Below are 27,191 nucleotides of genomic sequence, written 5' to 3' on the forward strand. Positions count from 1 at the left end.
CTCTTTGACTTTCTTATTTTATTTTATTATTATTTTTTTTTTTGAGACGGAGTCTTGCTCTGTCGCCCAGACTGGAGTACAGTGACGTGATCTTGGCTCACTGCAAGCTCCGCCTCCTGGGCTTACGCAATTCTCCTGCCTCAGCCTCCCAAGTAGCTGGGACTACAGGCACCCACCACCCTACCCGGCTAATTTTTTTGTGTATTTTTAGTAGAGACGGGGTTTCACTGTGTTAGCCAGGTTGGTCTCAATCTCCTGACCTCGTGATCCGCCCGCCTCGGCCTCCCAAAGTGCTGGGATTACAGGCGTGAGCCACCGTGCCCAGCCAAACTCTGTGACTTTCTTCTAGCCACTCTAGCACACACTGATCTTGCTTTGGTCAAAGCCTTTTTTTTTTTTTTTTTTTTTTGAGATGGAGTCTTGCTCTGTAGCCCAGGCTGGAGTGCAGTGGCACAATCTTGGCTCATTGCAGCCTCTGCCTCCCGGGTTCAAGCAATTCTCCTGCCTCAGCCTCCTGAGCAGCTGGGCTTACAGGCACCCACCACCACATCCAGCTAATTTTTGTATTTTTAGTAGAGATGGGGTTTCACCATGTTGGTCAGGCTGGTCTCGAACTCCTGACTTTGTGATCTGCTGCTGTCTCAGCCTCCCAAAGTGCTGGGATTACAGGCATGAGCCACCGCACCCAACCAAAACCTTTTTTATTACTCAGCCATGATTACAGGCCTGGTTTTTTTTGTTGTTGTTGTTGTTTTTTGATGGAGTCTCTCATTACCCAGGCTGGAGTGCTGGAATGCAGATGCAGTGGCGCAATCTCAGTTCACTGCAACCTCCACCTCCTGGGTTCAAGTGATTCTTGTGCCTCAGCCTCCAGAGTAGCTAGGATTACAGGCGTGCACCACCACACTCAGCTAATTTTTGTATTTTTTAGTAGAGACAGGGTTTTGCCAGGCTGGTCTTGAACTCCTGGCCTCAAGTGATCTGCCCACCTCAGCCTCCCAAAGTGCTGAGATTACAGGCATGAGCCACCATGCTCAGCCTACACTGCTGCTTTTTTCACTGTAAGTTCTTAGAGCAGGATTCTGTTGGGTTTTTGTTTGTTTGTTTTTGGGTTTCTTCTTTGAAACAGAGTCTCACTGTTTCCCTGGCTGGAGTGCAGTGGCACAGTCATGGCTCACTGCAGCCTCGACCTTCCAGGCTCAAGAGGTCCTCCAGCCTCAGCCTCCCAAGTAACTGGTACTACAAGCCAGCATCACCACACCCAGCTAATTTTCTTTTTGTAGAAATGGAATCTCCCAATGTTGTCCAGGCTGGTCTTGAACTCCTAGGCTCCAGTGATCCTCCCACCTCAGGTATACTGATTATAGGCATGAGCCACTGCGCCCAGCCAGTTCTGGTTGGTTGACCCCTGGGGGGCTTCCTAGGGGTCATGAACTCCTCAAAATTGTATGTATTTGTTTAGATATATGTATCTTTCTAAGCATAGAACCATAACAGCCAAATAAATGTTTGAAGGGGTCAATGAATAGTAAAAATCAGTCCTATATGTCAACAACTTTCACATTCATTTATTATGCAGCTCGTACCTAGCACAGTGCTACCCACACGTGAAGTTGGTTCCAGGAAAACAACCATTTGGAAGAATACATACATGCATACATAAATGAACACATCCAATAAAATGTTTCCTGGGAGAAAAAGAAAGAAAAACAAAGAAAAAGAAGACAGTAAAACAGTACTGGGAAATATTTCAGCTCCCCAATTCTTCTGTACAGATTTACTTCCTTAGGAGTTTTCACATTTTTATAACTATGTATTTCATCAGACTTTTCACTCTCATAAACCAAAGGAGATTGTATTGAAGCTGAAAAACGTATTTCTTCATTTTGATTGGTATTTACATTCCAAAAGACTGTCAGTTAAATCCACCTTTATTCCTCCCGTATGCTTTTGTTTCAAACATTCAGAATCCAAGTAGTAGCTGTTTGTGAGGCTAAGACAGAAAAGGAGACAGCCAGGCTTTTGTTTCTCAACCTGGTAAGCCTTTATTGCAGCACGATGTGCTGGCTTTCCAATCCAACCCTGGAGGTGGGTCATCCCATTTATTCAGGGGCCCTGTTGCTTAGATAAAGGGGTAAGATGCTAAGAGGATTTGCTTTCTTCTGCATGTTTCCCTATAAGGCTTTCAGGAAGATATTCTGTTTCTTCTTTTTTTTCCCTCTTTTTCAATCTGGATTTTAGTTTTAGGGGGTACATATGCAGGTTTGTTACCTGGGTATACTGTGTGATGCTGAGGTATGGGGTATGAATGATCCCGTCACCCAGGTACCCAAAAGTTTCTCAACCCTTACCTCCTCCCTCCTCCCCCACTCTAGTAGTCTTCCGTGTCTACCATTGTCATACTAATGTCCATGAATATCCGATGTTTAGCTTCCACTTTTAAGTGAGAATATGTGGTATTTGGTTTTTTGTTCTTGCCCTAATTCACTTAGGATATCCTATTTCTTGGACATTGGAGTGCCGCAAACTGTTTTTTTGGGGAGAAAACTAGATCAATTTTGAAGTCTAGGATGCCTGCAAATCAGTTCTGTGAGAGGCAATGGAGAATAGTTGTTTTCACTCCATTGCCCCCTGCCCAGAAGGATCATTTATTGTGTATTTACTGTGTTCCAGGTATTGAGCCACAGTTAAGCACCAGGCTGTGTTTCAAGGATACTGATATAAATAAGATGATGTTCCTGCCCTACTGAGAAGGCCATAGTTCAGTAGTAGGCACATTATTTTTTGTTGTAATTGTGCAATTAATTTAACAAGTGATGTGCAGTGTGAAGCAAAGTTAATGGGAGGCCATCATTTGGACTAGCCTCCTGCACTGGGCCCCATCAGACCAGACCAAACCAGAATGGAGTCACATGTGCTAAGTGCCACACAGTGAAACTAAAACAGGCCAGTTTTCCTTAAAAAAACAAAACAAAATAGGAGGGTCCAGCTGGCCATGGTGGTTCCCTTCTGTAATCCCAGCACTTTGGAAGGCCAAGGTGGGGGATTTGCTTGAGGCCAGGAGTTCTAGACCAACCTGGCCAAAAAGCAAGACTCCATCTCTCTTTTAAAACAAAACAAAACAGAAGATTCCAGTCAACCTGAGTCAGCATAATAAAGTGATCACCTCTGTTTTAACTCTTTAAGGAAAGTAACTTGAAAACAACCAATCTACATTTTGTTCTCTGTTTTTGCTTTCTTTTTTTTCTGAGACAGGATCTCACTTGTCACCCAGCCTGGAGTGCATTGGCACAATCTCTGCTCACTGCAACTTCTGTCTCCCAGGTTCAGGTGATTCTCCTGCCTCAGCCTCCCGAGTAGTTGGGACTACAGGCGTGCACCATCACACCCAGCTAATTTTTGTATTTTTGGTAGAGACGGGGTTTCGCCATGTTGGTCAGGTTGGTCTCGAACTCCTGAACTCAAATGATCTGTCCGCCCTGGACTCTGGACTCCCAGAGTGCTGGTATTACAGGTGTGAGCCATCACGCCTGGCCCGTTTTTGCTTTCTTTAGCCCTTTTCTACCTATAAAGCCAACCTCTCCTGCTCAGCTCATCAGAACACTCATTCTATTTTCTAGAATGAGATGTTGGCTGATTCCATAATTGCAAATAAAAACCAATTAAGATCTTTAAACTACATTTGTTATAATTTTGTCTTTTAACAGTAGACGTGTGTAAAGTAATGCTAGGAGTGGGCATGAGCCCCTCTGTTCCTGTTACAATAAAGCACAATGGGGGGCGGTGGCTCATACCTGTAATACTAGCAGTTTGGGAGGCCAAGGTGGGAGGATCGCTTAAGCCTGGGACATGGAGGCTACTGTGAGCTGTGATCATGCCACTGCACTACACAGCCTGGGCAACAGAGCCTTGTCTCAAAAATAAATAATTAATTTTTTAAAATAAAAATAAAAAATACAATGGAGCACAATGAAGTTCAGGATTCAGCGGGTGGGTTCCAACGTGGACTCTCTCACTTGCTAGATGAGAGGCCCCAGGCAAGTCCCTGATGGTGTCTGCTGCAAAAGGAGCAATTGCAATTCCTTTTAGAAGTCTGGAAGAATATATACCAACTTAAAATGAACATTGTCTCCGAGTGGTAGGATTACAAATTGTTTTTATTTTCTTTTGCTTGCTTCTATTTTTAAAGTTTTCCATGGAAGAACAAAATCCTTTTAAATCAGAAAAAGAGAATGACCAATTTTTTTTTCCTTTGAGACAGAGTATCACTCTGTTGCCCAGGCTGGAGGGCAGTGCGTGATCTCGGCTCACTGCAACCTCTGCTTCCAGGGTTCAAGCAAGTCTCCTGCCTCAACCTCCCAAGTAGCTCAGATTACAGGCACATGCCACCACACCCAGCTAATTCTTATATTTTTAGTAGAGACAGGGTTTTGCCATGTTGGCCAGGCTGGTCTCGAACTACTGACCTCAAGTGATCCACCCGCCTGAGACTCCGAAAATGCTGGGATTACAGGTGTGAGCCAGCGGGCCTGGACGATAATCACTAAATTTTTAAAACATGGCTTAATCCTCAGAAATATGCTGCAAGATACACGCTTTTTTTTTTCTTTCTTTCTTTCTTTTTTTGTATTTTTAGTAGAGATTTCTCCATGTTGGCCAGGCTGGTCTCAAACTCCTGGCCTCAAGTGATCCACCTGCCTTAGCCTCCCAAAGCGCCAGGATTACAGGCAGGAGCCACCGCGCCCAACCAAGATACACTCTTTTAAAGCATTTTCCCTCCTCTTCCCCTATTCACTCTCTCTCTTTCTATCAGTCTGTCTGGCAATGTTCCTCAAAGGTTAGTTTTTAGGACTACCTACTTCAAAATCATTTGGAAGTCTTACTAAAATACAAATTCCAAGCCCTACACCCAGATTCAAGTTGTCTGGAATGGGACCCAGAAATCTGTACTTTTTTTTTTTTTTTTGAGACAGGATTGCTCTAATGCCCAAGCTGGAGTGCAGTAGTACCATCACACCTCACCTAAGCCTCAACCCCCATCCTCAAGTGATCCTCCTACCTCAGCTTCCCAAGTAGCTGGGACCACAGCGGTGTGCCACCTAGCTAATTTTGTTTATTTTTTGTAAAGAGGGAGTCTCCCTGTGTTGTCCAGGCTGGTCTCGAACTCCTGACCTCAGGTGATCCTCCTGCCTTGGCCTCCCAAAGTGCTTGGATTACAGGTGTAAGCCACCATTGCCTGGCCCAGACACCTGTATTTTAACATGCTCCCTGAATGATTCTTTTCTGCACCATAAGCCTAAGCAAATGAAGCATTCTATTTACACTAATTTTCCAGATAGCTAAGGCTTCTTCCACATGTGAAACTTTAAGAAATGTTTTACACATACCTCTAAAATAAGTTTGCTAAATAGAGTTTAAGATTTTCTTGGGGACTAGGGCTCGCATCCGTGTGATGGTATGATATGATATTAAGATGCATTCATTCCTTCAGGGCCTGTTAAGTTGTGAGACTATCTCCCCCTCACTAATGGGGTCCTGGGCTGCAACACCTTCATAGTTCTATCAGTTTTGTACTGTTATTCATTATCTAGTATTTGTTATTTCTTACTTTTAAAAATCATTCACTTACCACCTTATAGCATGCAAATTGCCCCACTAAAAGAAACCAGGGCCTCTTACAGAAATGAGTCATTCCAGATCTGGGGATGGAAATGTACAACACGATCCTGGAATACTTTTTTTTTTTTTTTTTTTTTTTTTTGAGATGGAGTTTTGCTCTTGTTGGCCAGGCTGGAGTGCAATGGTGCAATCTCTCAGCTCACTGCCACCTCCTGGGTTCAAGCAATTCTCCTGCCTCAGCCTCCCAAGTAGCTGGACTTATAGCCGCCCACCACCATGCCCAGCTAATTTTTTGTATTTTTAGCAGGGACGGGGTTTCACCGTGTTGGCCGGGCTGGTCTCGAACTCCTGACCTCAGGTGATCCAGCAGCCTCGGCCTCCCAAATTGCTGGGATTACAGGCATGAGTCACTGCACTCAGCCTGGAATACCTTTTATACCAGAAAGCAGGGAAGCCATCAAAGACTACTGGGGTTGGTTTAAAAAGGACTCAGAAGCTAACATGGAGAAACTTCTACTTTCTAAAAGGAGGATAATTTGAGCATCAATAGGCTAAAAACGTCAATGGATGAAAGCATATTAAGTGTATTTAACTCTGTGAGTTTATAATGTTACTAAAAAAAATTTTATCGGTCTCCACTGAAGCATGCTAGGAAAGCACCTAATTATTTTTAAAACTGGTCATTAAAGAGAAAGAATCAGGTATTTATTTTCTCTTTCCTTTGTGATCTCTTCCAAAGAGTACCTAAATAGTTGAAGAAAAAATTCTCTTGGAATATGGAGTATTCTAACTACTAAATGGAAAAGAAATAATAGAATAAGAACAACATCGCCAATTCGCAATCCCTAATGATTTACGGGTGTGGCAATGATCATAAACAGTTGCTAACATCACAAGAAAGACCACCAGACACTGGATCCTTCAGATAGAAGTAAACGCCACCCCTTGAGAAGTTTCTTCGTCCCTTCTCCCACTGTACTGCACAAACAAAACAAAAAACTCTGAGTCCGATCAAGCCTCTAGGTCTAATGAAGAATTTACAGGAAACAGACAGATGAGGGACATGTTAAACAACATCATGAGCTACAATAACAAAACCAAGGCTATGGCAAACTAACAGGCAAATGACCCGATTTCTTCAACAAAATATTACATGAGAAAAAAGAGATGGAGGGGGAGCCTGTAAGTAAAAGAGATAAAATATATAAAACACATAAAAACACAGTCAGGGCAATGTGAATATTATGTGGATATTTGATGATATTAAAGAATTAACTATTTTAAATTTAGGTGTGATCATGGTACTGTGGTTGTGGTTTTAAAAAAAAGGAGCCCTTGGCCAGGTGCAGTGGCTCACGCCTGTAATCCTAACATGTTGGGAGGTCGAGGCAGGAGGACTGCTTGAGCTCAGGAGTTTGAGACCAGCATGGGCAACATAGCAAGATCCTATCTCAACAAAAAATTAAAAATTAGTCAGACATGGCGGCACAAGCCTGTAGTCCCAGCTACTTGTGAGGCCAAAGCAGGAGGATTACTTGAGCCCAGGAGTTCAAGGCTGCAGGGAGCTATGATCACACCATTACACTCCACCCTAAGCAAGAGTGAAACCCTGTCTCAAAAAAATAAAAATACAAAGGAGCCCTTATTGGTTAGAGAAACATGCCAAAATATTTACAAATGAAATATGATGTTTGATATTTGCTTTAAAATAATGTGAGTGTAGGCCGGGCGTGGTGGCTCACGCCTGTAATCCCAGCACTTTGGGAGGCCGAGGCGGGCGGATCACGAGGTCAGGAGATGGAGACCATCCTGGCTACCCTGTCTCTACTAAAAAATACAAAAAAATTAGCCGGGCGAGGTGGCGGGTGCCTGTAGTCCCAGCTACTCGGGAGGCTGAGGCAGGAGAATGGCGTGAACCCCCGGGGGTGGAGCCTGCAGTGAGCCGAGATCGCGCCACTGCACTCCAGCCTGGGTGAAAGAGCGACACTCCGGCCGGGCGCAGTGGCTCACGCTTGTAATCCCAGCACTTTGGGAGGCCGAGGCGGGCGGATCACGAGGTCAGGAGATCGAGACCAAGGTGAAACCCCGTCTCTACTAAAAAAAATACAAAAAATTAGCCGGGCGTGGTGGCGGGCGCCTGTAGTCCCAGCTACTCGGAGAGGCTGAGGCAGGAGAATGGCGTGAACCCGGGAGGCGGAGCTTGCAGTGAGCCGAGATTGCGCCACTGCACTCCAGCCTGGGCGACCGAGCAAGACTCCGTCTCAAAAAAAAAATAAATAAATAAATAAATAATAAAATAATGTGAGTGAGGGAGAAGGAATATGACAGGCAAGATTGGCTTTGTGTTGACAATAATTAAAGTTGGGGTAAGTTCATCTCATTTTTCTGTTTTCTCTAGCTTTGAAAATGTTTGAATTTTCTTTTTCTTTTTCTTTTTTTTTTTTTTTTTGAGAGGGTCTTGCTCTCTTGCTCAGGCTGGAGTGCAGTGGTGCAATCACAGCTCACAGCAGCCTTGACCTCCAAGGCTCAAGTGATCCTCCTACCTCAGCCTCCCAAGTAGCTGGAACTACAAGCGTGGGCCACCACATTCATCTAATTACTTTTTTTATTTTTTGTTTTCTTTGTCTTTTTTAAATTTCTTTTTCTTTTTTTTGTAGATAGTCTTGCTCTGTTGCCCAGGCTGGTCTTGTACTCCTAGGCTCAAGCAATCCTCCCACCTTGGTCTCTGATATGGTTAGGCTTTGTGTCCCCAACCAAATCTCACCTTGAATTGTAATCCCCATAATCCCCATAATCTCCATGTGTCAAGGGAGAGACCAGGTGGAAGTATTTGAATCATGGGGCTCAACAAACAAACAAAGAAAAAACTAGCCAGGCATGGTGGAGTGCACCTGTAGTTCCAGCTACCTAGGAGGCTGAGGTAGGAGGTGGGAGGATCGCTTGAGCCCAAGAGGTCAAGGCTGCAGTTAGCTGTGATCACACCACTGCACTCCAGTCTGGGTGACAGAGCAAGACCATGTCTACTAAAAAAAAAAAAAAAAAAAAAAAAAAAACTTCCAGAAGAGTAAGGTTTTGGGAAAAGAGGAATTCCACCTCACTACTGGTAGGAACAGAAGTGGGTGTAGCCTTTCTGGAGAGCAGTTTGGTAGTACTAAACACCTGCAAATGTTTATATTCTTTTAATAAGTAATTCTACTTTTAAAAAAATCAGTGTTGTCTGAGAATAAAGATTTTCAAGAATGTGTATAGCAACAAATTTTTAGTGAAAATAGAGCACTGATTAAGTAAATGTTAGAAACTAAAATACCATTGCAAACATTAATAATAATATTTTAGAATTTTTAATGACTAGAAAAAATACTATCTTAAGAAAGCAGGCCAGGCGCAGTGGCTCACACCTATAATCCCAGCACTTTGGGAGGCCAAAGTGGGCAGATCACTTGAGGTCAGGAGTTCGAGACCAGCCTGGCCAACGTGGTGAAAACTTGTCTGCATCAATAATACAAAAATTAGCCAGGTGTGGTGGTGGGCGCCTATAATCCCAGCTACTTGGAAGGCTGAGGCAGGAGAATCGCTTGAACCTGGGAGGTGGAGGCTGCAGTGAGCCGAGATTGAGCCACTGCACTCCAGCCTGAGTGACAGATAGACTCCATCACAGAAAAAAAAAAAAAGAAAGAAAGAAAGCAGATTACAAAACAATATTCACAGATGGATTTCTATTGCATATATTATTTAAAAGGCTCAAAGGATATACTATAAAATGATAATAGTGATTATCTCTGCAGAGTAGGATTATGGATAATTTAAATTTTCTTCTTGTACTTTTCTGAAAATTCCAAATGTCAATCGAAAACTTGTAGAACATTTTATTTATGAAAAAATGCAGGCTGCATGTGGTGGCTCATGCCTGTAATCCCAGCACTTTGGGAGGCTGTATTACTCCGATTTCATGCTGCTATCAACAACTGCCTGAGTTGTTGTTATAAATTACTGGGTAATTTATAAAGGAAAGAGGTTTCATTGACTCACAGTTCAGCATGGCTGGGGTGGCCTCAGGAAACTTATAATCATGGCAGAAGGCAAAGGGGAAGCCAGGCACCTTCTTCATAAGGTGGCAGAAAGGAGAAGTACCAAGTGAAGGGGGAAGAGCCCCTTATAAAACCATCAGATCTTGTGAGAACTCACTCACTATCATGAGAACAGCATGGGAGAAATGTTGTTTATAGAGATGGGGTCACACTATGTTGACCAGGCTAGTCTTGAACTCCTGGGCTCAAATAAACCTCCTGCCTCAGCCTCCCAAAGTGCTAGGATTAAAGGCATGACCCACAACGCCTGTCCTGGAAGTTTTTGTTTTTGTCTTTGTTATTGTTTTTTTGAAACAGCTCCTGGGCTGGAGTGCAGTGGCACTGTCTCAGCTCATTGCAACCACTGCCTCCTGGGTTCAAGTGATTCTAGTGCCTCAGCCTCCCAAGTAGCTGGGATTACAGGCATGTGCCACCACACCTGGCTAATTTTTTATTTTTAGTACAGAGGGGGTTTCACCATCTTCGCCAAGCTGGTCTCAAACTTCCGACCTCAGGTGATCCACTGGCCTCGGCCTCCCAAGGTATTGAGATTATAGGCATGAGCCACCACACCTAGTCTCCTGGAAGTTTTACATTTGCTCTATTTAACAATAAGTTAAGGCCGGGCGTGGTGGCTCACGCCTGTAATCCCAGCACTTTGGGAGGCCGAGGCAGGTGGATCACGAGGTCAGGAGATGGAGACCATCCTGGCTAACGGGGTGAAACCCCGTCCTTACTAAAAATACAAAAAATTAGCCCGGCATGGTGGCAGGCACCTGTAGTCCCAGCTACTCGGGAGGCTGAGGCAGGAGAATGGCGTGAACCCGGCAGGCGGAGCTTGCAGTGAGCCGAGATCACGCCACTGCACTCCAGCCTGGGCAACAGAGCGAGACTCCGTCTCAAAAAATAAATAAATAAATAAATAATAATAAGTTAAAAGACCAATTGATAAGTGTGCTGGAGCCAGTCAAGGCTACCTTTGAATTCCGTTAACTGTGTGATACTGGGAGAGTTACTTAAGATCTCTGGACCTGTTTCCTCATCTCTAAAAAGAGTAACATTGGGACATCATGGCCATTGAATAAGATCATTAATATAATGATATATTATCTGTAAATGCCTTAGCACAGGGACTGGCTTTGTAATTGTTATCTGTAACTATCAACACCACCGTTATTATATTATTATATCATTGTTGGCCCCCATAGAATAAAATTCATAGTTTTGTGACAGTTATTTTCCTTTTTACGAAGAGGTCTTTTTACTTGCTTCTGCAGCCAAGCCAGTATTTAAGACAGCTTATGGATAAGTTAGGATGCTTTCAGTGGTTGCAAATAACAGAAACCCTAAGTTGAACCAATATAACTGCAGCACTTAGGAGGTAAGAAGGACTCAGACATTGCCTGACTCTGTTCTTAGTGATTCTCTTGGCTCTGCCCTTCTGAGTGTTGTTTTCTTTTCTTTTCTTTTCTTTTTTTTTTTGAGACGGAATTTCACTCTTGTCACCCAGGCTGGAGTGCAATGGCACAATCTCGGCTCACTGAAGCTCTGCCTCCTGGGTTCACGCCATTCTCCTGCCTCAGCCTCCCGAGTAGCTGGAATTACAGGCGCCCACCACCACCCCCAGCGAATTTTTTGTATTTTTAGTAGAGACGGGGTTTCACTATGTTGGCCAGGCTGGTCGAACTCCTGACCTCACGATCTGCCCGCCTTGGCCTCCCAAAGTGCTGGGATTACAGGTGTGAGCCACTGCTGCCAGCCTGTGTGTGTGTGTGTGTGCGCGCGCGCGTGCATGCATGATGGAGTTTCACTCTTGTCGCCCAGGCTGCAGTGCAATGGCCCAATCTTGGCTCACTGCAACCTCCACCTCCCAGGTTCAAGCAATTTTCCCGCCTCAGCCTCCCAAGTAGCTGGGATTACAGGCGTTAGCCACTATGCCCAGCTAATTTTTGTATTTTTAGTAGAGACAGGGTTTCACCATGTTTGTCAGGCTGGTCTCGAACTGCTGACCTCAGGTGATCTGCCTGCTTCAGCCTCCCAAAGTGCTGGGATTACAGGCGTGAGCCCCTGCACTCGGCCATGAGTGTTGTTTTCAACCCAATACTAATGTGCCTAGAATAAGGCACCTAAATCTACATGCTTTTCATTCATGTCCAGGTGGAAAAAGAAAGAGTCCTGGCTCACTACAATTCAGTTAGATCTTGAGATTTCTATTGATTGGGAAAACGGTTTTGTTTGTTTCTTTGTTTGTTTTTTGTGGAACTTAATTAGCAGATTCTAAAAAGGATCAAGACAAAACACTATTGAATAAGGAGAACAAGGTGGGAGGACTTACTGTAAAAGGAACAAAATAAAGAACCCTCAAACATATCAATACATGACATTTGCTACATAACACTTGCTACTTGACAGAAGTGGTCTGCAGATGAGTGAGGAAAGAACAGGCTTTTTAATAAATGGTGCTGATAAAATTGAGCATCTATGTAGAAAAAATTGAAATTGCGCTCAGTCCTATATCAGATCATGCAAAATATTCAATTCCAGGTGGAAATGACCTAAGTGTAAAAGGAAAAACTATAAAGCTTTTACAAGATAAGACCTCAGGACAGGGAAGAATTTCTTGAACAAGACACAAAAAGCACTAACTACAATGGAAAAGATTCATAAATTCGCTTACTTCTGAATTAAATTTTTTTCTTCATCAAAAGATACCTGGGGCTGGGCACAGTGGCTCACACCTGTAATCCCAGCAATTTGGGAGGCTGAGGCGGGTGGATCGTTTGAGGTCTGGAGCTCGAGACCAGCCTGGCCAACATGGTGAAACCCCATCTCTACTAAAAATACAAAAAATTTGTCAGGCATGGAGGCAGGCGCCTGGAATCCCAGCTACTTGAGAGGCTGATGCAGGAGAATCGCTTGAACGCGGGAGGCAGAGGTTGCAGTGAACTGAGATAGCACCATTGCACTCCAGCCTGGGCAACAAAAGCAAAACTCCATCTCAAAACAAAAACAAAAGATACCACTGGCAGAGTAGAAAGTCAAGCAGAGTAGTGGAAGATATTGAAATAGATAAAGAACTACTCAGTACCCAAACTATGTGAAGAATTCTCACAACGCAACAAGAAAAAGATGTATAACTCAGTAATAAATGGACAAGAGGCTTGAACAGGAATGTCACGAGAAAGAAATCAAAGGTGCTCTTCCTCATCAGTAACCAGAAAAATGCAAATTAAAATTGATGCTGTCATTACATACCAGGGTAAAATTTTAAAAGATGAGCATATCAAGTATTGGAGAGGTTCTTACTGGAGGTGGGAATGTAAACTGAATCATCCACTTTGGAAAACGGTTTGGCATATCTGTAAATATGGAGGTACACATACCCTGTGCCTCAACAATCCACTCCTACGTGTATACCCTAGAGAAAGTGATGCTTTGAAAATATTCAAAGCAGCATTATGCATTTGTAACCTCAAATTGGAAACAGCTCAATGTTCATCAACATTGAGATGATAAAGCCTTGGACAAGTTAACCATTAACAGAACAGATAAAGCCTTGGACAAGTTAACCATTATCAACTCTAATAAAAATAAGTAAATAATAATAATATTAATAGCTAACACTTACATAGGGCACTTACTATGTGCTAAATACTATCCTAGGGGTTTAATTAATATGACCATTAATATGTATAATATATATTAATATATAAATAATTATTACAAATACTAATACAGGATTTATTATGTGCTAGGTGCTGTTCTAAACATAGTTCATATCTGTGGTCATTTTAGCTTTATACTTGACCTATGAGGAAAGGACTGTTATTATCCCCATTTTTCAACTGAGGAAATTGAGGTCAAGAAGTTAACTAGCCAGGCATGGTGGCTCACGCCTGTAATCCCAGCACTTTGGGAGGCAGAGGCAGGGGGATCACCTGAGGTCAGGAGTTCAAGACCAGCCCGTCCAACCTGGTGAAACCCCATCTCTACTAAAAATACAAAAATGAGCCAGGCACAGTGGCGGGTGCCTGTAATCCCAGCTTACTCTGGAGGCTGAGGCAGGAGAATCGCTTGAACCCAGGAGGCGGAGGTTGCAGTGAGCTGAGTCGCACCACTGCACTCCAGCCTGGGTGACAGAACAAGACTCTATCTCGGGAGAAAAAAGAAGCAGTTAACTAGGCCATGAGGCCAGGCACAATGGTTCACACTTGTAATCCCAGAACTTTGGGAAGCCAAAGTGGGAGAATTGCTTGAGCCCAGGACTTCAAGACCAGCCTGGGCAAAATATTGAGACTCCATCTCTACCAAAGAAGAAAAACCCTAGTGATATGGTTTGGCTGTGTCCTCACCCAAATCTCATCTTGAATTGTAGCTCCCATAATTTCCACATGTCATGGGAGGGACCCCGTGGGAGGTAATTGAATCATGGGGGCGGGTCTTTCCTGTGCTGTTCTCATGATAGTAAATAAGTTTCACAAGCTCTGATGGTTTTATAAAGGGGAATTCCCCTGGACACACTCTTGCCTGCCACCATGTAAGACGTGACTTTGTGCCTCATTCACCTTCCACCATGATTGTGAGGTCTCACCAGCCATGCGAACTGTGAGTCCATTAAACCTCTTTCCTTTATAAATGACCCAGTCTCGGATATGTCTTTATTAGCAGTGTGAGAACAGACTAATACACCTAGCTGGGCATGGTGGTACATGCCTGTGGTCCCAGCTCTCCAGGAGGCTGAGGTGGGAGGATCACATGAGCCCAAGAAATCGAGGCTGCAGTGAGTCATGATGGTGTCACTGCACTTTAGCCTGGGTTACACAGTGAGACCCTGTCTCTGAGCAAAAAAAAAAAAAGAAAAAAATATTTTTTTGGCCAGGCACTGTGGCTCATTCCTGTAATCCCAGCACTTTGGGAGACTGAGGCAGGCAGATCACTTGAGGACAGGAGTTCAAGACCAGCCTGGCCAACATGATGAAACCAAGTCTGTATTAAAAACACAAAAATTAGCCAGGCATTGTGGTGCATGCCTGTAATCCCAGCTACTCAGGAGGCTAAGGCATGAGAATCACTTGAACTCAGGAGGCAGAGGTTGCAGTGAGCCAAGATCAGCCTGGCAACAGAGTGAAACTCTGTCTCAAATACTACTACTAATAATTTTATAAATTAATTAACAGACTATTAAACATTTTAAAGAAATTAAGTAAAGAGAGGCTCATGAATTTTTGTTGTTGTTTAGATGGAGTCTCGCTCTGTTGCTTAGGCTGGAGTGCAGTGGTGCGATCTCGACTCACTGGAGCCTCCACCTCCCAGGTTCAAGCAATTCTCCCACCTCAGCCTCCTAAGTGGCTGGGATTACAGGCACAACACCATGCCTGGCTGAATATTTTTTTTAAATACAGGAGAAAGAGGGAAAAGTACATTGTGGTTCCTGGTTATCTTAGGGGTAGTCTGAGGAAACCTGGAACAGATACATTTTTTAAAAACTTTTTTTTTTTTTTTTTTTGAGATAGAGTTTTGCTCTTGTTGCCCAGGCTGGAATGCAATGGCACTATCTCAGCTCACCACAACCTCTGCCTCCTGGGTTCAAGCAATTCCCTTGCCTCAGCCTCCCGAGTAGCTGGAATTACAGGCATGTGCCACCATGCCTGGCTAATTTTGTATTTTTACTAGAGACAGGGTTTCTCCATGTTGATCAGGCTGGTCTCAAACTCCTGACCTCAAGTGATCCGCCCGCCTCGACCTCCCAAAGTGCTGGGATTACAGGTGTGAGCCACTACCCTCGGCCAAAAAACAGATGTATTAAGATATAATTCACACAGTAAAATTCACCCTTTCAATGTGTACAATTCAGTGGTTTTTATGATTATTCACAGAGTTGTACAACCATCACCATTATATAATTTTAGAACTTTTTACCTTTCAATACTCCAAAAAGAAACTCCCATCCACTCGCTTTTTGTTCCGTTTCTCAGTCCCTGCTTCCTGCCCCACCTCACCGGCCCCATCCCCAGGCAACTGCTAATCTGCATTCCGATGGATATGCCTATTGTGAACAATTCAAATAAATGGAATTATATAATATCTGGTCTTTGTGACTGGCTTCTTTCACTTAGCATTATGTTTTCAAGGTTCATGTAAGTTGTATCCCGTATCAGTACTTCATTTCTTCTTATTGCTGAGTAATATTTCAATGTATGGATATACCACCTTTTGTTTATCCATTCATCAGTGTGTGGCGCATTTGAGCTGCTTCCACATTTCAGCTATTACAATGCTGCTATGAATATTTGTGTATAAGTTTTTGTGTGAACATATGTTTTCATTTCTCTTGATAATATTAAGAGTAGAGACTGGGAGTGGTGGCTGACACCTATAATCCCCCTCAGTACTTTGGGAGATAGAGGCTGAAAGATTGCTTGAGTCCAAGAGTTTGAGACCAGCCTGGGAAACATAGGGAGATCCCGTCTTTACCAAAAAATTAAAAAAAAAATAGCCAGGCATGGTGGCACGGGCCTGTAGTCCCAGCTACTCAGAAGGCTGAGGTGGGAGGATGGCTTCAGCCCAGAAGGTTGAGGCAGCAATGAGCTGTGACTGCACCACTGCACTCCAGCCTAGGTGACAGAGTTAAACCCTGTCTCAAAAAAAAAAAAAAAAATGGAATTGCTGGGTCATATGGTGTATTAAGATATGAGGTTTAATTGACTCACAGTTCTGCAGGTTTAACAGAAGCATGACTGGGAGGCTTCAGGAAATTTACAATCATGGCAGAAGGCAAAGGGGAAGCAAAGCACCTTCTTCACGTGGTGACAGAAGAAAGAGCAAAGGGGGAAGTGCCATACACTTTTAAACCATCAGATCTCACTATCATAGGACATCAGAACAGCTCACTATCACAGAACAGCAAGGGGGAAATCTGCCCCTGTCATCCAATCACCTGCCATCAGGTCCCTCCCCCAACATTGGGAATTACAATTCAACATGAGATTTGGGTGGAGACACACAGCCAAACCGTATCATATGGTAACTCTCTGTTTAAAGTTTTGAAGAACTGCCAAACTGTTTTCCAAAGTGGCTGCACCATTTTACATTCCCACCTGCAATGTACAAGCATTCCAGTTTCTCTGCATCCTCACTAACTCTTGTTATGTCTATTTGGTTATAGCTGTCCTAGTGGGTAAGAAGCCATATCTTGTGGTTTGGAGCAGAGTTCATGATTGTAGATTGGATTTAACCTTGAACTCCACAAGTAAAGTCCCTTTCATCCTCAACCTTCACCCAGCCTCTGCCAAGTCTCTCAGATCCCTGGTGGGAATGGGCTTCCGTTTGTGAGCAAGGATAGGCTTAAGTCAGTCCCACCTGTCAGACCCAGGCCTGCTCTTTCCCTTGTGAGATATCTTCAAAAAGAAATCGGGGTGGGGGTTCTTAGAATCTACCCACTATGCCGGGCGCGGTGGCTCACACCTGTAATCCCAGCACTTTGGGAGGCCGAGACAGGCGGATCACGAGGTCAGGAGATCGAGACCATCCTGGCTAACACGGTGAAACCCCGTCTCTACTAAAAATACAAAAAAAAATTAGCCGGGCACGGTGTCAGGCACCTGTAGTCCCAGCTAGTCGGGAGGCTGAGGCAGGAGAATGGCGTGAACCCGGGAGGCGGAGCTTGCAGTGAGTCAAGATCGTGCCACTGCACTCCAGCCTGGGCGACAGAGTGAGACTCTGTCAAAAAAAAAAAAAAAAAGAATCTACCCACTATGAAGGAAATTATTTTTCCTATGAACTCAGTCTGGCCCTGCACATTTAGATAGGTTTCTATCCTCGTGTTGGAAGGAGCTAGACTCATTCTCCCTCAACTTTTCTGGATTCCCTTCAGAGAAACACTCTCACCTATGGAGGCTTCTCTTTATTGCCCTGGGAGGAATTTTTAATTGGTCTTTGTTGGAAACAGGCTTTTAAGGGCGGTTTATTTTGTACATGGGCTGTAAATTCCACCTGCCACACTGACTCTGACTTCTATTTTAAAACTAACATGTTCTCAGCTCTTCATCTGAAGGAATAGCCCTGTGTTATTGTTGGTACATAACTGGGTGATGGGTGTAAAAAGTCCTACTTTAGGAGCCTGTGTTGATAGCATTTTGAAGGGTGGTCCCCAAGGTACATGTATGTCTGGTGAGCCAAGAAGAGTCTAGAGATGTGAGTGCCACTAATATATGGAGGCTTGGCCATTGACTGGGTTCAGTTATCTTTCCTCTGCCAGTGATGAGATCGCCAGAGACACCATCCCCCTTGAGAAGGAGTCCGGGTAGGAAGTTCAAGGGCAGGTGAACAGATCAAAATCTCCCAACTTATTTTATATTTTATTTTATTTTTTTGAGACACAGTCTCACTCTGTTACCCAGGCTGGAGTACAGTGGTACGATCTCGGCTCACTGCAACCTCCACCTCCTGGATTCAAGCGATTCTCCTGCCTCAGCCTCCCATGTAGCTGGGATTACAGCTGCCACCACCATGCCTGGCTAATTTTTGTATTTTTAGTAGAGACGGGGCTTCACCATGTTGCCCATGCTGGTCTCGAACTCCTGACCTCAAGTGATCCACTGGCCTCGGCCTCTCAAAGTGCTAGGATTAGAGGTGTGAGCCACCGTGCCCGGCCAAAATCTCCCAACTTCTAAATGTCTGGAACTAATTCAAAAGTTTTAAAGCATGTGAAGGACAAACAGAATATGTATGGGGGCCAGATTCAACCCACAAGTCCCAGATCTACCAGCCCACTGGTTTTGTTTTTTGTTTTTGTTTTTTGAGATGGAGAGTTTCGCTCTTGTTGCCCAGGCTGGAGTGCAATGGCGTGATCTTGGCTCACTGCAACCTCTGCCTCCCGGGTTCAAGCAATTCTCCTGCCTCAGCCTCCCAAGTAGCTGGGATTACAGGCACCCGCCACCATGCCCAGCTAATTTTTTGTATTTTTAGTAGAGATGGGGTTTCATATGTTGGCCAGGCTGGTCTCAAAACTCCTGATCTCGTGATCTGCCCACCTCAGCCTCCCAAAGTGCTGAGATTATAGGTGTGAGGCACTGCGCCCGTCCCAGCCCACTAGTTTTTAGGGCAAGCCTATACAGTCTTTAACTTTGAATTCCCCCAAATTAGTACAGGGTTTAGTACAGAGAAAGGACTTGATACATTTTTATACACTTTTGAAGAATAAATTGATATTTATTTAGTACTCACTGTCAGCCAAGCACTTAAACACTTTACATTCATTACCCCATGGCACCCTCACAGCCTTCTGAGGTAGAAAGACTTACTGAAGTTTCAGTAAAGTGGGGAGGAAGGCACGACTTGAACTCAGGTCTGTCTGACTCCAGATTTCTTAGAAAGGTAGAATCTTTCACTTGGGAGACAGTATGGTTAAGATCATGTTCTCTGGGCTGGGCACAGTGGCTCACACCTGTAATCCCAGCACTTTGGGAGGCTGAGGCAGGAGGATTGTTTAAGCCCAGGAGTTCGAGACTAGCCTGGGCAAAATAGTGGGACCCCCATCTCTGCAAAAAATAAGAAAATTAGCTGGGCGTGGTGGGCTACGCCTGTAGTCCCAGCTACTTGAGAGGTTGAGGCAGGAGGATAGACGGAGCCCAGGAAATCAGGCTGCAATGAGCCGTGATTGCACTCCTGCACCCCAGCCTGGGTGATACAGTGAGACCCTGTCTCAAAAAAAAAAAGAAAGATCATGTTCTCTGGGTTTAAGTTCCAGATTAGTCACTTTCTATTTGTCATCTTGGGCAACTTACATATCTAAGCCTCCATTTTCTTATCTGTAAAATGTGGATAAAAAGAGTTAACTACTCACAGAGCTGTTACAAGGGATAAATGGGATAAATCAGCACAGAGGAGCTAATCAATAAATAATAACCATTATTATTATCCCAGTGTTTATCTCCTTAGGGTTATTAAATCACAGGCTTAGCCTACAAACAGGCATATTCTGGTAGAATATCTTGTTACTAGAGAAGAGAGGGGAGAAATGTAGGCAGTCACTTCAGCTATCAGATGGCTGCCTTCTGGGCCAACAGCACATTTGATAGGAATGAAAATGATCAAAACAAATGACAGGGCTCAGGGCAAGGGGCAAACTGTTCCCCTGCCAGGCTGTTTGATAGAAAAAGGAATGGTTTTGTTAGTTCTAAAGCTTCAACCACACTGGATCCTTGTGTTTTCACAACGCTTAAGGTTAGAGCCAACTTTCAAAAAGAATAATTTAATCGGGAAAGAAGTGGGGTCAGCAGGTTTCGTAGTGCTTTTAAACAGGAAGTCTCAGAACTCATGGAGGGAAGTAGCTGACAGCAAAACTGCTTTCCTACTTATCAACCCAAAGAACTGCTTAATTCCAGAAGAAGATAGAGGAGCATGTCTCACCAAACACAAGGTGACCCTAACTCTTAAGTCATCTACAGCCAAAAAACTGATTCTGTACCTGGTTGATCATGCCTGTAAAAAATAAAAAATAAAAAAATTGATTTTGCCTATAAAATGACTGACATGTTTCAGAACATTTTTGACTTACTTAATAAAAATTACTGTCCTATTTAGTAATCATATAAAAACAGAGATTGCATTCGTGATTTTAAAAATGAAATACCAAAATTAATATCCTGAAAGATGTGTACAATCAATATAAAGACAACTTCGAAATGTTATTGAAAGATATGAAGGAAGATTTTAATAAGTTAAAATGTAAACAGTGTTCCTGGCCAAAAGCAGTGGCTCACGCCTGTAATCCCAACAGTTTGGGACCCCAAGGCAGGCAGATCACTTGAGTTCAGGGGTTCGAGACCGGCCTGGCCAACATGGTGAAACCCCATCTCTACTAAAAATAACAAAAATTAGCCAGGTGTGATGGTGCATGCCTGTAATCCCAGCTACTCAGGAGGCTGAGGCAGGAGAATCGCTTGAACCCAGGAGGCAGAGGTTGTAGGGAGCCAAGATCGTCCAATGCACTCCAGCCCAGGCAACAGAGCAAGACTCCATCTCAAAAACAAAAACCAAAACCAGTGTTCTTGAGTGAGAAGACATAAAATTGTAAAGATATTGGCTCTCTCAAAATTAATTTATGGACAATTCAATGCCAATCAAAATGCCTACAGATATTTTTCAATAGAATGCAACAAAATAATTCTAAATTTCATTTGGAAAAAAATGAAGAGATACCATATTATACTTTTTATTCACTTATTCATTTTATTACTTTTGCATTTTACTTAACTTTGCTTCTACAGCTTCATTGAAATGTAGTTCACGCACCATAAAATCACCTTATTAAAGTATGCAGATTAGAGGTGCTTAGTATATTCAAAGTTGAACAACCATCACCACTAATTTTTCAACCTTCCCCCAAAAGAAACTCATACCCATTAACAATTATTCACCTTTCCTAACACCCCCACAGGATTTGTTTATTCTGAACATTTTATATAAAGGTAATAATACAATATCTGGTCTTTTGTGACAGGCTTCTTTCATTTAGCATAATGTTTTCAAGGCTTCTGTAATAACAAATTTAATCTTGTCCAAAGAGATTTGTGCTGGGATTACAAGCGTGAGCCACCACGCCCGGCCAAAAAAAATTTTTAAACCTTGAGAGGGCACGTAAAACACATCCAAAAAGTAAGAACGGTGAGGTGGAGCAGCTCTACTTTTTATCAGAGAATGATTATAATAATATAGCCATAATAACTAAAGCATAATGGCATCAGAGTATAAAATACTGGCATTGAAGTAAATTTAAACATACATCCTATAGTAGAAAATGTTAGTTGGAAGGTACCCCAGAAATAAAATTGAGTTCAACTGCCTCACTTCGCAGATGCAAAACCTGAACCTTAATAAATTAAGGCCAGAAAGCATAATTAATTTTTGAGTGCTTACTCTATGCTGGGCATTGTTCTAAGCACTTCACATGATTAACTCATTTAATCCCCCCAATAGCTTTATTGAGGATAGGTTATACTGATTCTACACCCCTCACCCTTTTTTTGGCCAGTGAGAAAACTGAGATGGAGAGAAGGGACTTATCCAGGATCTACAGCTCATAAATTTGGGAGCTGGGATCAGAAGCCAGGAAAACTGACTCCAGAATCTGTGCTTAACTTGTCCTCCCTACCATCTCACAAGCTATATTACTTGTGGCTACATAGCCACACCTACTTAGGAATCAAATTAGGCCCTAGGTTCTCTGAGAACAATTCTACTCTCTATCCAGAATTCTAAGACTGGAGTGAATTGATTGCTTCTTGCAACCTGGCACATTACTGATTCCAGCATGCACTGGGCTCTCTACATGAGCAGGCAGCTGCTAATTACCTATGATAATAAGGGATGGATAGGCACTGAAGATTCAGCATATCTTAACACCAAACCCCCTCCCCAACAAAACCAAAGAAAGCACTTGGCCTTTGGGTATAATATTGTATCAGTTTGCAGTAGATTTGCCTTCTTAATTGTTTTGATAGAATTGCTATTAAAGTCAGTTTCTATTCTCTACACACCCCCAAAACAGCGAGGGACTATGACTGGTGGAAATGCCTTTCCACACAGGCATCTCTGTGGAAAATGAGAGTGGATTGCAAAAGCTCTTCTCCACCCTGTTCTTTCAATCCTGCATCCCAAGTCTTGGTCTATGTCTTACTGATTTCCCATGTTAATTATTTTAACCTTGTCCTCAGTAGCCTCCTTTGTCTCTCATTGCCATAGAAACCCATTCTGCCTTAAGAATTGTCTTTCTTGCCTGTTCCTTTGACCCAGGCCCTCTACTTAAGTCCTCCTTCAGCTGCAAATCACCTGCTGAATTAAATCTAAGCTCCTTGATCTTGGCTTCCAGGATGGTCTATAATTTGCTTCTCTGTTTTTCTCCTTTTAGAAATAATACATTCCTGGAGCAGAGGTTAAAGTAGATCACTGTCAACCAAAATGTTAACTGTAATAACTAACATATTTACATAGTACTTAAGAGTTAAGTAAAAACATATCCACCTACATTACCTCATTTAAGGCTCATACTCTGCTATATTGTATATAATTATTTTACATTTATATAAATACAGATAAAGCAGATAACATGATCAGCGTTTTAAGTTCAATAAAACTGGGGCCCAAATAAATTAAATGATTTGCCCTATAAGAATTTATTGGTGCTGAAGCTATATCTTTTTTTTTTTTTTTTTGAGACAGTTTCACTCTTTTTGCCCAGGCTGGAGTGCAATGGTGCGCCATCTCGGTTCACCACAACTTCTGCCTCCCGAGTTCAAGCGATTCTCCTGCCTCAGCCTCCCGAGTAGCTGGGATTACAGGCATGCACCACCATGCCCAGCTAATTTTGTATTTTAAGTAGAGACGGAGTTTCTCCATGTTGGTCAGGCTGGTCTCAAACTCCCGACCTCAGGTGATGTGCCCACCTCAGCCTCCCAAAGTGCTGGGATTACAGGCACAAGCCACCACACCTGGCCAAAGCTACATCTTAAACTCTAATCTTTGGGCTCCCAGGCCATGCATGTTATATTACACAATGTGATTAATAATCCTGTATTTACCAAAAGTTTTTTTGTTTCTGTTTTTTTGGTTTACATGCTGTGGCAGGCAGAATTCTAGGATATCCCCCAAGATCTCCTCCTCACCCCACCCCCACAGTACATGACCTACATAACCCCTGGGGCCATGACTATGAAGAAAGATGACTCCCCTGATTCTGTTATGCGGTGTGGCAGAGCTGATTTTTTTTTTTTTTTTTTTTTTTGAGACAGAATTTTACTCTGTCACCCAGGCTGGAGTGCAATGGTGCAATCTCGGCTCACTGCAACCTCCACCTCCTGGGTTCAAGCGATTCTTGTACCTCAGCCTCCCAAGTAGCTGGGAAAACAAGAGCACACCACCACACCCAGCTATTTTTTTGTTTTATTTATTTATTTATTTATTTATTTATTTATTTATTTTGAGACGGAGTCTCACTCTGTAGCCAGCCTGGCAGAAGAGCAGTTAGAAAGATGTGCTTCAGCTGGCCCGGAAGAAAGCAAACATCCATGTTGTGAACTACCAATAAATAGGGCTCATGTGGGAAGGACTTGAGAGTGACCCCTAGGAGCTGAGGGTGGCCACCACTAACAGCACACAACAAAACAGGGAACTCGATCCCACAACCGCCAGGAACTGATTTCTGCCAACAAGAATGAGTTAGGAGATGGATTTTTCTCCAGAGCCTCCTATGAGATTTCAGTCTTGTCATACCCTGGGCAGAGAACCCAGACACTCGGTAAATTACCAAGGATTACAAAATATCTCCCCAGGAGAGTGGTTTGCGGGGGTGAGAGGATACGGTTTAAAGAAAAGTTTTGAGTGTGAATGTTTTCAGAGAGTCCAAGAACTCTCCATTAGCTAGTCTCACTATTACCTATCGTTTTAAACCCCCTATCACTCTTTCACTTAAAGTAGCTGTCCCCGGGAAGCTTTTGTATTTTGTACCCCTTCTTGGGGAATGGGACTGAGTAAGGAATGTAATAAAGCGGACTAAAAGGCATCTCCTTGTATCTTTGATATTTTGCCTAGGGAACGCCCTATCATGTCGCATATAAGCGATCGAGTGATGCATTCGTTGCTAGCTGAAGAGATTATTCCTTGATAACCGCTTTGTCTTGTCAGAATAGAAACGAACGGGTACTCCTGTTCAAAGAACTACAAATCCCAGAAGGCCTTTCGGCCAGAGCGCCTGCGCATCGCGCGCTCCTTCCTTTCCGCTCCTCATCATCTGGAAAGACCCGCCCAGCGGTGCTGTCGCTCGCGCTGGAAGAAGCGGAAGAAGATGGCGCTCACCAGGTGGGTTGTTGATTGGGGTCCTCGATACGGAAGGGTCTGGGAGTACCAATCTTTTTCATTTCTCTTCCCATACCCTCTGGGCGGTGACCTGACCCGGGGCACAGAATGACGTGGGCCAAGACTACGGCTACGCCCTCCCGCTGGCCGCCGCTACGACTAGGCCTAGTGGAAGCTGGGGTCTTTCAGCGGTTTCCCGGGTTTAGTTCACCCGCTCACCAAGGGCGAAAGCCGCGGCGTGGCCTCAGACACCGAAGAGTGCGTTTTTCGCGTAAGCATCTTGCGGGGAGCTGACAGCGCTCCCTCAGGTCCGCGGCTCGGGCGAACGAGATGGGGTTGGTGACGGTAGTGGCTTGTTTGGGCGGAGTGAAGCGCGCGGGCTGCGACTGCGCGGCTTTCCGGCCGTTTTCCTGTGGTGGCCTCTCTCCTTTCGCTGTCCACTGGGTGTCCCGAAACAAGGATTCCTGAAAAAAGAGGCCCGGAGCTGAACAGAGATTTAAATGAGCCACAGTAGTGGCTGGCCGCCGTCTGCTGATATGCGCCACTGCTCCTCATTTTAACCTTGGAGCTTAGAATTTCTTCCGTAGATAGAACCACCTCAGAGTTTTGCTGTTTCCGGTTACCTTAGTAACCGTCTGTAAAGTGCTCCCCGCCTTTAAGAAAAAGATGCTTTTCAGTGGGAGAGCCCGAGAAGTTACGCTGCTCCTACTAGTCTCCAACCTTGCTGCCCATCTTAAGTGGAAAAACTTTCCATGCGAACTCAACAGGAAAAGGTTAGTGTTCAGGAAGGTTGTAGAGAAAGTAATCCTTTTAGGACATCAGCTTGAGTTCTCTTAACACCCTTCATTCTCTTCACGCATGTTTTTTTTTTCTGGCTGATGACAGTATGAATCCAAAAGTTTTAATCAAAAAATTATTTTGGGAATTATTGTTGGTGCCTTGCTCTGTCATGGGGATTGTGTACACAGAAGAAAATCTGTCTGTGGCAACAGGGAAGATGGAGGTCCAAGGTATACAGACATAAAACAATTACAGAACACAAAATGTGCATTTGTGTAATACTAACCTTAGTGCAAAAAGAATTAGATGGAATAAGTTATGTGGGCTGGAGAGTTTTCTTCCCCCCCTCCTTTCTAAAAATTTTTTTGCTTTTTTTTTTTTAAACTTTATTTTTTGAGATGGGGTCTCGCTGTGTTGGCCAGGTTGGTCTTGAACTCTTGGCCTCAAGCAGTCCTCCTGTCTCAGCCTCCGAAAGTCCTAGGATTACAGGCATGAGCCACCATGCCCGGCATCTGAAATTTTTTTAAAAAAAAACTAGAAATGGGGTGTTACTACATTGGCCAGGGTGGTCTCCAACTCTTGGCCTCCATCAATCTTCTCACCTAGGCCTCCCAAAGTGCTAGGATTGCAGGCATGAGCTACCATGCCCAGCCAAGAGTTTTCTTTTTTTTTTTTTTTTTTTTTTTTTTTTTTTTGAGACGGAGTCTTGCTCTGTCACCCAGGCTGGAGTGCAGTGGCACAATCTCGGCTCACTGCAAGCTCCGCCTCCCGGGTTCATGCCATTCTCCTGCCTCAGCCTCTCCGAGTAGCTGGGACTACAGGCGCCCGCCACCACGCCCGGCTAATTTTTTGTATTTTTAATAGAGACGGGGTTTCACCGTGGTCTCGATCTCCTGACCTCGTGATCCGCCCGCCTCGGCCTCCCAAAGTGCTGGGATTACAAGCGTGAGCCACCGCGCCCGGCCAAGAGTTTTCTTTAGTAAATGTTACAGGCAGCAAACATTTGAGTGCTCCCCAGGTGTGAGACACTGTGTCGTAGACTAGTAAAGTTATGAGAGGAGACTGTGGAAAAGGTGGAATTTGAAATGGACACACAAGAAAAATTTCTAGAGATGTCATGGGTATTTTTTATTTATTTAATTTTATTTTTTGATACAAGGTCTCACTCTTGCCCAGGCTAGAGTGCAGTGGCCCAATCACAGCCCGCTGCAGCTTCAACCTCCCAAGGCTCAGGTGATCCTCCTGCCTCAGTGCCCGAGAATAGCTGGGACTCTAGACGCTTGCCATGATGCCCAGTTAATTTTTGTTTTTTTTAGTAGAGGTGGGGTTTTGCCATGTTGCCCCGCCTGGTCTTGAACTGGGCTTAACTGATCTGATCTACCCATCTCAGCCTCCCACAGTGCTGGCATTACTGGCATGAGCCACCACATCATCTGGCCTGTCATGGGTATTGTGTGCTTAAAATTGCAGTGGCAGAATGCGATCTTTAAATGGCCAGTCTTGAGGACTCCAGAGCTTTCCATACCTACCATCTGGTGTTCCTCAGTATTCTTTATAATATCCTTTAAGTCAGTAAACGCATTTCCCTGAGTTCTGTGAGCTGCCCTAGCAAATTAGTTGAACCTGAGGATGAGGTCATGGGAACCCTGGTTTGTAGTCAGTTGGCCAGTGGCCTGGACCTACTATTGGCATCTGAAGTAAGGGCAGTCTTGTGGGACTGAGCCCTCAACCTGTAACATCTGACAGTATCTCCAGGCAGATAACATCAAAATTGAATTAGAGAACACTTGACTGGGGTCCAGTAGACAGTTGATAGCTTGCTTGATATGTGGGGAAAAACTATCACACATCTGGTATCAGAAGTGTTGTGTG

General features: G+C 43.8%; 2 protein-coding genes across 6 annotated transcripts in view; one reads left to right on the forward strand and one right to left on the reverse strand.

Moving 5' to 3' along the window:
- Nucleotides 1-25,051, reverse strand: part of ADCK1 (aarF domain containing kinase 1) — a 167,168-nt gene extending 142,117 nt beyond the window's left edge. The window contains exon 1 of one of the 2 annotated variants that reach the window (XM_058429346.1): nt 24,759-25,051. The gene's annotated coding sequence lies outside the window, so the exon portion shown is untranslated. The remainder of the gene's footprint in view (nt 1-24,758) is intronic. The other variant, XM_058429345.1, reaches the window with a different exon arrangement.
- Nucleotides 24,413-27,191, forward strand: part of SNW1 (SNW domain containing 1) — a 45,572-nt gene continuing 42,793 nt past the window's right edge. For 2 of the 4 annotated variants that reach the window (XM_032135009.2, XM_032135010.2), the window contains exon 1: nt 24,413-24,542. In XM_032135009.2, coding sequence (XP_031990900.1) covers nt 24,529-24,542 — 14 coding nt within the window. In that variant the 5' untranslated portion in view covers nt 24,413-24,528. Of the gene's footprint in view, nt 24,543-24,966; nt 25,313-27,191 lie in introns of those variants that run through there. The other 2 variants (XM_058429343.1, XM_058429344.1) reach the window with 1 other exon arrangement.

Source organism: Hylobates moloch, unplaced genomic scaffold (assembly GCF_009828535.3).
Source record: "Hylobates moloch isolate HMO894 unplaced genomic scaffold, HMol_V3 SCAFFOLD_16, whole genome shotgun sequence".
Lineage (NCBI taxonomy): Eukaryota > Metazoa > Chordata > Mammalia > Primates > Hylobatidae > Hylobates > Hylobates moloch.